At 37.9% G+C, this 12,916-nt stretch overlaps 1 protein-coding gene across 1 annotated transcript in view; it reads left to right on the top strand.

The window, feature by feature from the left end:
* The window catches only part of LOC124711350, an 86,038-nt gene that overhangs the window by 41,719 nt on the left and 31,403 nt on the right, over positions 1-12,916 (top strand). Inside the window, exons 3-5 of the mRNA XM_047241388.1 lie at positions 302-465; positions 6,382-6,538; positions 11,007-11,127. Coding sequence (XP_047097344.1) covers positions 302-465; positions 6,382-6,538; positions 11,007-11,127 — 442 coding nt within the window. The remainder of the gene's footprint in view (positions 1-301; positions 466-6,381; positions 6,539-11,006; positions 11,128-12,916) is intronic.

Here is a 12,916-nt window from a genome sequence, read left to right as displayed (position 1 = left end):
AAGACTGTAATTTAACAATTTACTTTATATTTTTCCCACGTGGAATGTTTCCCTCTATTATATTGAATTTACTTTATATGTAAGATATTTGTCCGAATAAAAAAAAGAGCAAAGAAGTCTCTTTTGCTCCAATTTTTTTGTCCATTATTACATTTATAAAACTACTGACAGAAAACTAAAACCATAGTGAAGTGGTTTATCATCAGCTAGTAGCTGGTAATTGTCTTAATAAAAGAATAACAGTTTTTAGTGTAATTTCAGAACATTCCAACTTTTGCTGAAAATGATGATATTGTTGCAGAATGTACATTCAGAGGAAAGGAGAAGAGATTGTGGCTTGTGTGGAAAAGTACTGTGGAGCAAACGAGCTTACGCTATTCACTTCCGTATGAAGCACAGTGCTCAGTCTAAAGTTGGATTCCGGTGTCGTATTTGTCAACAACGCTTTGATTCTAAAGATGAAAGGTAAGTTACAATATCTTATAACACTGTGTATGTCCTTTGGGCTAATATAACAAAGAAAATAATTGCTTAGTGACAATATAATGTAAATAGATAGATAAAAAATCTACTCATGAAGCGGTGGCAGGAGAACGCACATACACACAAAAAGGTTTAACTTTTGCAAGCTTTCGGAGCCAGTGGTTCCTTCTTATGGCATAAGAATTAAAGGGGAATGAAAAAGGGTGAAGGGAAAGGACTGGAGAGGTTTAGCAAAGGGGGTACCGTTCAGGAAACTCACCTAGAATGCCAGGTTGGGGGAGACTTACTGGATGGGATGAGAAGAAGAACTTTTCTTTCTCATTCCGTCCATTAAGTCTCCACTGATCCAGGTTCTGGGTGACTTTTCTGAATTGTACTCCCTTTCCTAAACCTAAACATCTCCAGTCCTTTCCATTCACCTCTCTTCCTTCTCCTTCAACTCCTTTCCTCGGAGGAGGAGAGGGAGCCACTAGCTCTGAAAGCTTGTAAAAGTTAAACCTTTCTGTCTCTGTGTGTGTGTGTGTGTGTGTGTGTGTGTGTGTGTGTGTGTGTGTTCTCCTGCTGCCACTAAGTGAGTAGATTTTATCTAGCCGTTTACGTTATACATATGCCCTTTGTCAGTTTTAGGGATATGAACCTAAATTCCTCTAATTTTGCTACTGGCATAGATGACACAGTGCTTAAATTGGAGTATGGGGAATGGGCCATTTGGATTTAGACTTTCCATGGTTTCTCTAAAAACATAAAGGCAGGATTGTCCCTACAACAAAGCCATGATTGATACCTAAGAATATTTGTGTTGCTGTTTTGTTTAGTGGAAAACTATTCATAAAAGTATCAAAGATTTTCCAGAAGTCAAGAAATTAGATGTCAAACAGGTTTCTACTGCATACAGCATTTTCAGTCTTCTAAATGAATAGAACAAACAAAGTTTCACATAATTGGTGCTTGTGTGTCGATGTTGGTAATGTAAGTCTGTGATCATACCTAGCCACAAAACAATGAATGAACTGTTTCTTTTTCCATCCACATGTTGAGCTTTGTTGTTATAGAGATCATATGTAACTTGATATGCATCTGGACATTTCTGGTTAAAGGCTATTTGTGTAGCTCATTACTAGTTACATTCATTTTGACAAAGACAGTATCCATTCTGTCCCAGTAATGTGATTGTTTTCATTGGGTAAGTTTTTTCAAACAAAAATGCTGCAGAATAGGTGTTGGAAATTGCCAGCGCAGCAGGCTATTACATCTTGTGCGGATCAGTGTGTAATTCATCAAAACATTCATTTAGAAACAAAACTGACACTTTAGTATCAGTGAAGCAAAATGAAAAGGAAGCTGGAATATAATATTTTACAGGCTACCAGCCTGTTCTGTCAAACAGTTAGAAAGCATTAGTAGTCTAATGCTCACTTCATGCAAGATTCATTTCTCTTTAATATTGATTTCCCGTCAGATAGTACTGTTGGAGGAGAGCTAGACTTATTGGTGTATGGCTTTGGATTATTTTCCATAATGATGTTCCAGATGAAATTTAAGAACATAGTTCCCTCGCCCTTTTTGTAAGTGGATCAGGAAATGAAATGACTAGTAGTCATCATACTTTAGCTTGCAGAGTATGTACGTAAACATAGGTAGTAAAATAGCTATTGACAATTTAGACCTGAATACCTTTGGTGATAGAAGATGTAAAAGTGATAGCAAAGGCACTGTCTGTATGTTGTCAACAGTTGACAGTGAAACATGCAAAGCAGTTACGTTTAGATCATGGGAGAGAAAAAAGTGTCTCATGGAAACCTTATTTTACAGTATTTACAGAAAACATCTGTAAGAAACACTTCGAAGTCATTACTAAGCAAACAGTGTTGATCAAAATTTTAATTATTTCTCAAGTGCACTTTTGCATAAATCAGTGGTGGTTACAGAAAAACCTCAAGGAGGGGGCACTAAAGGTATCTTGAGCTACCTTTACTTTTACCGTAATAAAACATAATCAAGTCACATGCAAAGTTTTAAGAAAGTTTTATTTAAGCTGATTATATACTTATATAAAACAATGCCATCTTATGATATAAAAATGTTACAGTCATGGTTCTCTTCCTTAAATGATGAGTTCTATACACCTATTCTTCGTGGCAAATTGGTTAATTACATCATCAGTAGGACAATCAATGTCAGGGTGAATGTTCAACAGAGCTAAACTATTAAGTCGATCCTCCTTCATTGTCGACCTCAGCCATGTCTTTGTATGCCACAATGCTGGAAAACTTCTTTCTGTTGTAGCAATAGATGCAGGTAGACAAGCAAGTATTTTGTACAGCGTGTGCAAAGTAGGACAGTCAGATTTAGGACAACTATTTTATTATTCACAAAAAGTGAACAGTTGATGTAAAGAAGTGCCTTTTTGACTTGAGAGCAACAGCCATGGATACTGTTCAAAGTGATTATCATGCACTAGTCTGCGTTCAACCTGTCCCCTCCTGTTGTGCTTGGAAGTAGGAAAGATACAACCTTTTTCAGGTTTCCTTGGAGCTGTGAGAAGCCTGTGTTTCATATCATCACTAATATTTCCTGATGCTAATATATCCAAATAATTGCTAATGTTTGTGGGAATAAAGGAATCAGTTGACGAATTTCGTGTGGAAGTGCTGAGTTCTGCCTGTTCATCTGGTGGTGGTTTTTGCAGCTGAATGGTGACCAGAATCTTGACATGTTTCTACATTTCTTTTTCTTATTACGTAACGATACATTTTATTATATTGTTACGACATAGGTAAATTAGATGCCAATTATTCTCGAATAAATAAGTTATTTGCTCTGAAAAATGCAAAACTAGTACAATTGGCACTAAAACACAGAGTCATACTCCACCTATTTCTAATATCACTAAGCACAATACAGACTGAAGTCTGTGGTAATAGCCAATAATTGCAAATTTTAACTTGTTATCACTTCCAAGTTATCACGACAATTGTTGCTTTCAAACTGACTGCTCTGCTTGCCTTATATATGTCACTCAGTTGTTTCAAGAACATTCCCTCCCAGAATATTCACTTTTGGACTTTCATGGAGTGTGAACAAATACCTACTATGAAAGCGACAAGCCAATATGTACCAATATAAGGGGGGCGTGCATATGTATCCACCACTGCCATCAATACAGTACTGGATATGCCCATTACCTTAGTCTGTCCTTTGTTGTTGACTCTTTTCTTGTGTGAAACCTTTTGTTATCCATCCTTTGTTGCCATGATCACTAACAGTTCTGTGTTTCCCTAGAAAAGGAGGTAAACTTCAGAAGAAGAGCTAGGAAACAGATAGCACGAGGAGAACTTCCTGATAATGCAATATCCTAAGCCAGTTCTCTCTTTAATGTCATCATAATAGCATTATAATCAAGACCCTCTGTGCTCATTCTTCCATAGCATCAGTACTTTCTCTCTTAGCCACTTCACCTGCTCATCCATAACCCAGTGTATCACATTTTTATATGTTGACCACCACCTCTCCAACAACTTCCCAAAAACTCACGCCCCTATAAAACTTACAAATGATAAACACCACTTCCATCTTGATGTGCACAATACCCCCCAGCCTAAAATGTTTGTTCTGTAGTGTCTGGCCCAATGTGATGATCTTGCTGAGCCCATTGTAGCCAGTCATTTCCTTCCAAATGTAATCTGCAAACAGATCTCTTGTCCATTTCCACATTTTCCCGTAACCGTCCGAGCACTGTTATGTTAACATTTGCAAAGGAGCACTGCCTCCCAAACCCCACCTCCCCTCATTACCACATCCTCCTCCAGGGTGTCAACTATCTATTGTCATACCCTCCCCTCGCCACTCCCTCCAAAGTGGTGTTCCACTCCCCAACCAGTTTCAGGAATATTGTAGCCCATCTGTATGCCACATCTATTCCCAATCTCTTTGCTACATGGATCATATCCTTGTTTTAGAACCAGGTGCAAGACCTACCTTTTGCACACACCAGCAAGTCCTACTGTAGTCCCATCACAGGCATATCCTGTCATATCAGAGGCAGGCCTACCACACCAGTCAAAGCAGTCATATCAGCTGTTCCCCCCCCCCCCCCCCTCCCCCATGGCTTCATGTGATCAGGTCATTTGAAAGGCCAGGAGCAAAGTTGACAGCACAGTGGTGGAACACACTAATGTTCGCAACATGCTTGACCTCAGTAGCTGCTTCATAAATAGTACCATCAGTCCTACTTTTCCCCTCTCCCCGACCCCTTCTTCCACCAGTACCAGTTCCTCTGAACTACATAGACAAGAATTGTCCTTACAACATTTCCTTCACTCTGGCAATCTTCCTGGCGTCAATCTTTACTAGTCCCTTTTCCACATTGAATTCTACCCCTGTTCCTATGCCCCACCCCCACCCCTTCAATTTCTCATTTTACACTCTCAACCGTCCTCTCCACTGTCCTCCTTTTCTTTTGTTCTGTCTGTTCATCCCAAATCATTCCATATCATTGTGTACTACATGCCACTCCCTGCATCTGCATCAAAGTTAACTCACATGTGGCATAGTCCTACTTGCTGCCTTTCCCTCCCTGCCATCCCCCCCAACCCTCTTTCTTTCTTCTCACCTTCTTTCCATCTCCTTCCTCTCCTCACCCACTCCATCCAAATCACCCCCAGTCTAGTTCATGTGCCTGCCAACTGATGAGTGTCTCAAATGCAATGTGAATTGTTCCCAGTACTCTTGTTTTGATGAATGCAGAATTTGAGTAGGAGCAGGAGTGTATTTAAAATTTGATACACTGTCTTTTCAGAATACCCATTATTGTCCATTTTGAGATTATTAACTTTGTTAACACACAAAATAAGGGAAAGGCAACCACTCACCTGTAGCAGACCTATGTTTGGAGCACAGAAACTCACAACAGAAAACAGCATTCACACTAGCTTTCAAGCAGTAGCACTTTGTCTTAACATGGCCACGACAGTGTGCATTTGAATGTCTATGTGGCTGTGTTTGTCAATTGTGTACTGTGCTAGAAAAAGAGCTAATGCACAAAAGCTAGTGTGAATGCTGTTTCTTGTTATGTGTTTCTGTGCTCCATGCACCAATCCGCTATAGGGGAGTGGTTGCCTTTCCTTTATTTTACAAATTTCTCCAGATATGAATTTCCGTTGTTGTTATTTATGTTGCTGAGTTGATGCTTGCCCAAATAGCTGCAATTTCTGAAAATATTATATCATCTGTCAGTGACTCTCCCTAGTCTCTTTCATTTTTTTATTGACTGTGATTTCCATTTACACATTGTGAGCTTTAAGTTTCAACCTTCATCTTTGTTAGTAGCCTGCAGTTCATTATCACCGCTACAGAACTTTTATTTTCACCTGTTGCTTTTGCGTCATTCTTGTACCTTTCCCTCCGTCTGTTCCCGTGATATGTAGTGACTTCCAGCTCGAAAGAATCTCACACTCTAATGTAGTGCATAGAATATATAGTTAAATTGTGTGCTGGATTAATACGTTGACTAGACCCTATTAGGTATTACAAATGATGATGGCATCGCGCACAAACTACAAGGTAATGGGTTTGAGTCTTGAGTTAGTATACTCTTTTTGACAATAAATTTCATAATTTTCCATCAGTAAATCATTGCCACCTATCATTTTTAATACTAACAATGACCTACCTATCTATCTCACGATCCAGTTTCTTTGTCTACTTATACATGGCAATTTCAGTTGACATTATTGTAACAAGTAAGAAGGTTCCCCTATTCTACATTAAGTAATGTTGAAAATTGAACCTAATTATTTAGATACTATTCTGCACCGATACATACCTACATTTTTTTCCTTGTTCAAGTCACTATAATTTGTCACTGGCTAGATTTTATATGGTCTTTGTATATTTCAGGAAACTGCATTACCAAGTAGATCATTCAGGAGAAAGTCCATACCATTGTGCTGAATGTGGCAAAGGGTTTGCCTCAAAATCTGGAATGTATGGCCATCGGCAGCTGCATACTGGTTCTGGTATCTCAAAGTGCGAGTATTGTGGCAAGGAGTTCACCGTAAGTAGAGTAACATAGTCAAAAATCAGTGTAAATGACACATTTTCAAATGGATTTTCAAGTTTTGTTCACTTCATTCAAGAAAATAGTTTCAGCATGGGGGGGGGGGATCCTTATGAACACTTTTTTAATTTTCGCAATTCATCACTCTTCTCTCCTCCCCCAGCTATTCCTTTTGCACGTTTTTGCATTTTGCTGTCGCATGTCACACCTCGACACAATGATTTAAAATTATAAATGGGATCTAAGAAGGAAGTTCCTTGTCACCACTTCTCTTAATCATTGTAACGGGTTAACTTACGTAAACAGTAATGGAAAAAGTGCCATACTAGGACATATCAGTGTTTTTGGTTTTACTTTTGGGGGTGTGATGAAGGGAAGTTAGAAACCAAAAATAAAATACTATAGGCTTCTGACAAGCAGAATTCCACAAATTGAGACTATTCGCCAATAGGACAGGCAGTTGGCTTGATAACAACTAAAAATCTGTTAGTAATCCACTTTAATGGTGGAAATTAAGAAGTCAATATGGTAAAAAATAGTAAATATATAGGCAACTTTATTGATTCAGACAATAACATGGATCTGGGAATTGCTAACAGAATACTGTCTGCTTCCAATTTCTACCACTATGTTCTGCTGTTACTATGGGACAGAAGTTTTTCTTTATCCTCCATGACCAGTCTTCACAAAAACATACCTTTTCCCAATTTTGGCACATGCTTTTAAAACAGTGACGTCAATTGCGCCAGTCAGAAATAATGCTTTCCTAATATTGTCTCAAGATTCTTTTTAAAAGAAAGATTTAGATGAAGACCTTGCAGTTTAGGTAGAAACATATGATCAAAGACGTACCCATATATCAGTGATGTCAAAAACCAGGCACATTCTGTGTTCATACACACACAATGGAGTTCATGCACAACCACATAAAGCCTGCTCAAGTGAAGAACAGATAATATGGCCGTCGTGGTGGTGGTGGAGGTGGGAGGAAACGGGATGGTGGTTTTGGAGGGAAGGGGCTATCATAGTGAAAATCTTGGATTCTGTGAGCTCTCTTACTTCTGCTGATAATATTATTGCACTTGCCACTTTCAATGTATATTTTTTTCTGAAATCTATTACCCACAGTTGTTAATGAATCTGTGTAGGTGATTGACAGATATGGCTATTGTTATTCAAACTCCACAAAGAGATGAGATTGTTTGAAGAATGTTGGATACCTCAGATGAAGTATGTCGTTACTGCTTTGTTGTGAATTGGATGCTTGTGAAATTAAGTCAAATAATCAGTATATACACATTACTCTTAAATCCTCGGCATGTGTTTGCACTTTTATTCTTTGTTTTGATCTCTGTATCTAATTTGAAAGATAAAAGTAAAGAAGAAAAAGCTGTATTTATACAAAGTAAGTTCACCTGCCAAAAAAACTGCAGTAATAACAGGGTGTATACAACCTGGAACAACCAGGAAATCCGGGAATTTTTTCATCCGGGAGAAAATCGGGAAAAACCCGGGAATTTTTTGGAATTCCAGGAATTTTTCATTATTTTCGCTATCAGTTAAATTTTTGTAATTTTGACTGGTAAGAATTGAATCTCTAGCAAAGAATGTTACTGTATCCTGCTACTGGAGAATGATGCTGCAGCAATAAAATATAAACAAGAGGGGAAAAAAACTTTAATGGCAAAGGAAATGCACCATTTACAACAGCAAAACACCGTGCACGCAAGCGTTTGCAAATAGCAAAAATATGTCAAAGGTCATAGGGCGAAGACTGTGTAATTCTTTATAACAATAAACTGCTTGCTATGAGCGTGACCTCACAACTATTCACTTTAGATTTGTTCGACCAGTTGCCAGTGGGCTCATGCGCATACGCAGTTCACTAGCGTATGAGCAGTACCTTCTCCTGCTACATGAAGTGTGGCTGTTAGCTGTATCGGCAGTAGCAGCAAGCAGCCAGATGCATACGAGAAAAATTTTTCTCGCCCACCCTAGCTGCCAGATTCGCACATGCGCAGAGTTGTCTGAGTTGTGGTGGGAAGGGGGCTAGTCTCCACGTGACCCATGTTTGCATTTATGTGATTTCGCTGCTTCTCTTCGTTTACAGCTCCCACATCAAATGATAACAAAATGGATTTCTGTGGCCGGGAATTATCAAATGAATTAAAATACATTCACATAATTACAGAGGGCAGAAGTATATTATTAGTTTCAGTTTTCCGATTTCATTGAATTTCTAAGTTATTAGCAGACAAGCATTAATCACCTTGCAGAACAGTGAAGTTATTTTTGCAAGTTTGCTAAAGAAAATTGGCTTTATTAAGGCAATCATTTTATTTGAAATGAAGTGTTTCTTTCCACAGTATTGGGTAGTTCCAACTGTTCGCTGAATTTCAAGTGCATGTTATCATCTTCTGCTGCATGTGGCATTATACTATAATAAAGAACCAAAAATGATATCATACAATACTGGTACTCCAAGAAAATTTACATCCCAAAAACCACACTGAAAAGCTTAATATCAGATGGGACCTACTTCATTGTGAATCTGGAAAAAAAACAAAGTGCACTTCAAGCCGTTATCCATTTTTAGTATGGTTTACGAAATTCTAATGCTCTTGGAGTATCCTCTGATGCCCTGTTTCTCTTATGGTGTAATGTAAGCTCTCTTAGTGCTTTATACTTAAGAACACACTGACTTCCTACACCAATGCAGCTGTGCATGCGCAATAATGCCTGTTTTCTGGCACTCTCTGGCAACTGCTAAATCGAACCCATTTCTAACAGTCTCCTGATAGTATTGGGAACGGTGGTTTGAAAAGCGTTACTTTCAAAATAAATTTCTTTTTACGCAAGATGAATTATGTTACGTGTGAGAAAGTAGGATGAATTTCTAAATCACAGAGCATTTAAAACTGAACACTTTGAGGACCAGCCACTTACAAGAATTTTGAGCCCACAAGACCAGACATTTATGTCATAATTTTAAATTTACTGGCACATTTGTGTTATGTATCTTAAAGTATTACACACGCAAAAAAAGATCAATGTTATATGTGAAAGCTTAGCTTCTGTTATAGCTTGTTAATCTTAGAGACTAATATTATATGTGGAAGCTTAGCTTTTCTTGTAGCTGTACTATGTATAGTAATGTAAACCGTTAACCTTTCCTTCTTTGTGTGTTCGCGCTACGTAACCAGTAATCTTGCTATTGGCTGACTATAACAGGTGTCCTATGCTCTGAATATCTGCTGTCATCGGCTGGCAATATCATGTGGGGTGAGATATAATTGGATTATAAAAGGACATCGAAATCTCAGTTTCAACGCTTCGGAAACTAATGCAATGTGTTTGGTGTAATTCAAATTTATACTTTCGTAATACAAAAATATGCACCGTATATGTTGCTGCAAATCAAAGGTCTTTCCAAAACTTCTCTCTCCCCCCCCCCCCCCCCCCCCTTCCTGGGAATTTTTTTCCTTGTCCCCGTATATAGCCTGAATAAACGAATAGACAACTAATCTTTTGATGGGAAATTCAGACAGGAAATGTTGTATAAGAGCTCCAAATATCAAATGGAGGACGGGCTCTTCACTACTGCTGGAATTGAAATATACCTCCTCCAACACTGAGACATGTTATAATATAAGGGGCAGTCAGATGAAAATGAGACTTGTGGGGGGGAAAAAAGCAAACAAACTGTTTGGTATTTCAAAAGTAATCTCATAACTGTTAATACATGTATTTCACTCTGATACAAGACAGTCAGTGTCTTCATGGGAAAATGGTTGCTTTTCATGGAGAACCATGATTGTACCGAGACGTGCACCTCTTCTTCAATTTACTTCAGGCGAAGAGGTGCGTACCTGGGTTCAGTCATGCTTCTGTAGGCAACCAAAAATGGTTTTTTGTGAAGGAATTGATGATCACGTCTTACAGTGGGATAAACGTATTAACAGTTAGGGTGATTACTTTCGAAATAGTAAACAGTTTACGTAAACAGTGGAAAATCCAGGATGAAATGACACTATTATGAAAAGGATAGATTGTTACTTATCATACAGTGAAAATGTTGCATTGCAGACAGGCGCAGCAGAAAGACTGCTAAACAAGAAATCTTTTGGCCGAAAAGCCTTCTTCTGAATTAGACATTAGACAAGAAAAAACGTTTTTTGTCTAATTCAGAAGGAGGTTATTTGACCAAAGCTTACTTGTTTAGTAGTGTGTCTGTCGTGTCAGTGTGCAACTCAACATTTCCAGTACACGGTGAGTAGCAACGTATCCTTTTCATAACATTTTCAAACAGTTTATCTACTTTTTTTTATTTCTCTTTTTCATTGACTGTGCCATATACAAATTGATGTCAGTCATTTATTTTATGCTACAGTAAACATAGTAGTGCTGCTGTATTGTTCTCTAGAGATTTTGGCAGAAGTATAATGCACTGTTACTGCTTTTACAGCGAAAGGACAGCTATAATGAACACCTTCTCATCCACAATGGTCCAAGACATAAATGCCCTCACTGCCCAAAAGAATTTGTACAAAGATCAAACTTAGTCAGACATATAAGGATACATACTGGTAAGTGAACCTTCTCTTCACTAGTTTTGTCTCATTCACCAAATGATGTTTGTAATAATTATAAAATTTTAGCATCTGCTGAGTTTTCCAATATTTTATAGTAATACATCTCTGACTTCGGAATTTTTGAGATAATGTATTCCACCCAGGACATTTCAGTAACACATTTGTGTTTATGTTAGCTAAACATATCTGCTGGCTTAGAAATACTATATATTTCAGCCTGCTTCATTGTAAATATTTATGGATTAAGTCAAATTGTGAAAGTAGGAGACTGCAAAATTGATGGATTACTACTTCTATAAACCATTTAAAAGAACAGGTCCTTCAGGGCAAATTAAAACTGTACTTCGATAAGATTTGCAACCATACTGCATTTTGCAGGTAATGCTTCACTGTCTCGGTTATTACACCATTCTTCGAGGACTGATACAAAGTTCTGGTCATTTCACCCAATAGTCATAATGTCCAAACAGGATGGAAGTGTGAAGAACTGATTTGAAATGAGTATTCATCAATACTCACTTCACAGTTAATATTAACCAGGATAAGAAGTTTTCAATCAGAATAATTATCTTCCACACATTCAGGTTCTGTAATAAGAATGGATAGACTGGGGGTTATATCAAAATATTATTGGAAAAACTGAAGTGCAGTAACAGATATATTGGTACATGAGACCTGTCTTGATGAGTAAATGTGTCTTGATGAGTAAGTGAAGAGCTAATGGAAAAAAATTGATACAAATATAAAATCACTATTCATGAATTTATTAGTAGCAATCATTTTCATGATTCCCATGTTTTGCAGCAAGTACCTCAGGTACAGAGTGAACTATGTGATATTTGGATTCAAAAACTAGCCAGAAAATATCATGACATCCTGTAATTTTACACAAACCTTTGATAGTATTATGGACATAATTATATTTTATGTGATGTATTGAAAGGAGGGGCTTGTATTGACAATATGGAATCTGAAAGGTAAAGAGATAGTTGGGGCAGCTGCCTTTCCAGTAGTTGCAGGGGCAACAGTCTGGATGATTGATTGATCTGGCCTTGTACCAACAACCAAAGCGGCTTTTCTGTACTGGTCCTGCGATCAGCTGGAAGCAAGGAGAAACTGCAGCCATAATTTTTTATGATGGCATGCAGCTATACTGTATGAGTAAATGATGATGGCATCATTTGGGTAAACTGTTCTGGAAATGAAATAATCCCCAGTTTTGATCTCCAGGTCGGATATCATCATCGGGAGAAACAAAACTGAAGTTATATGGATATGAGCATTAAATATGCAGATTGTTTAAAAAAATTTAAAGAGGGAAATGATTTTAGGAAAAGAATTGATTGCTGTTCACTGCCAAGATGATGCATTGAATTGCCAATTGGCACAACGAAAAGACTGTTACACATAGCTTTCTGGCAAAGCCTTCTTCACCAAAGAAAACACACACATTCACACAAGCAAGTATGCCTCATGCGCACATGACTGCTACCATTGGCAGTTCCAACCGGAGTTCCGATTGGAGCTGCTGATGGTAGCGGTCATGTGTGCTTGAGGTATGCTTGCTTGTGTGAATATGTGTGCTCTCTTTGCTGAAGACATTGCCCGAAAGTTATAACGTGTAACAGTCTTTCCATTGTGAGAGTCAGCAACTCAAGGGGCCATCTTTACAGTGAGTAGTAATCTATCCTTTTTCTAATATTGTTGATATTCCTACGTCGAGTTTCCATTTGTTAGAAAGGGAAATTGCTAAGTTAACGTTAGATATACTGGGAATTAGTGA

This window comes from Schistocerca piceifrons, chromosome 8 (assembly GCF_021461385.2).
Source record: "Schistocerca piceifrons isolate TAMUIC-IGC-003096 chromosome 8, iqSchPice1.1, whole genome shotgun sequence".
Lineage (NCBI taxonomy): Eukaryota > Metazoa > Arthropoda > Insecta > Orthoptera > Acrididae > Schistocerca > Schistocerca piceifrons.
This window is presented reverse-complemented; position numbering and strand designations above follow the sequence as displayed.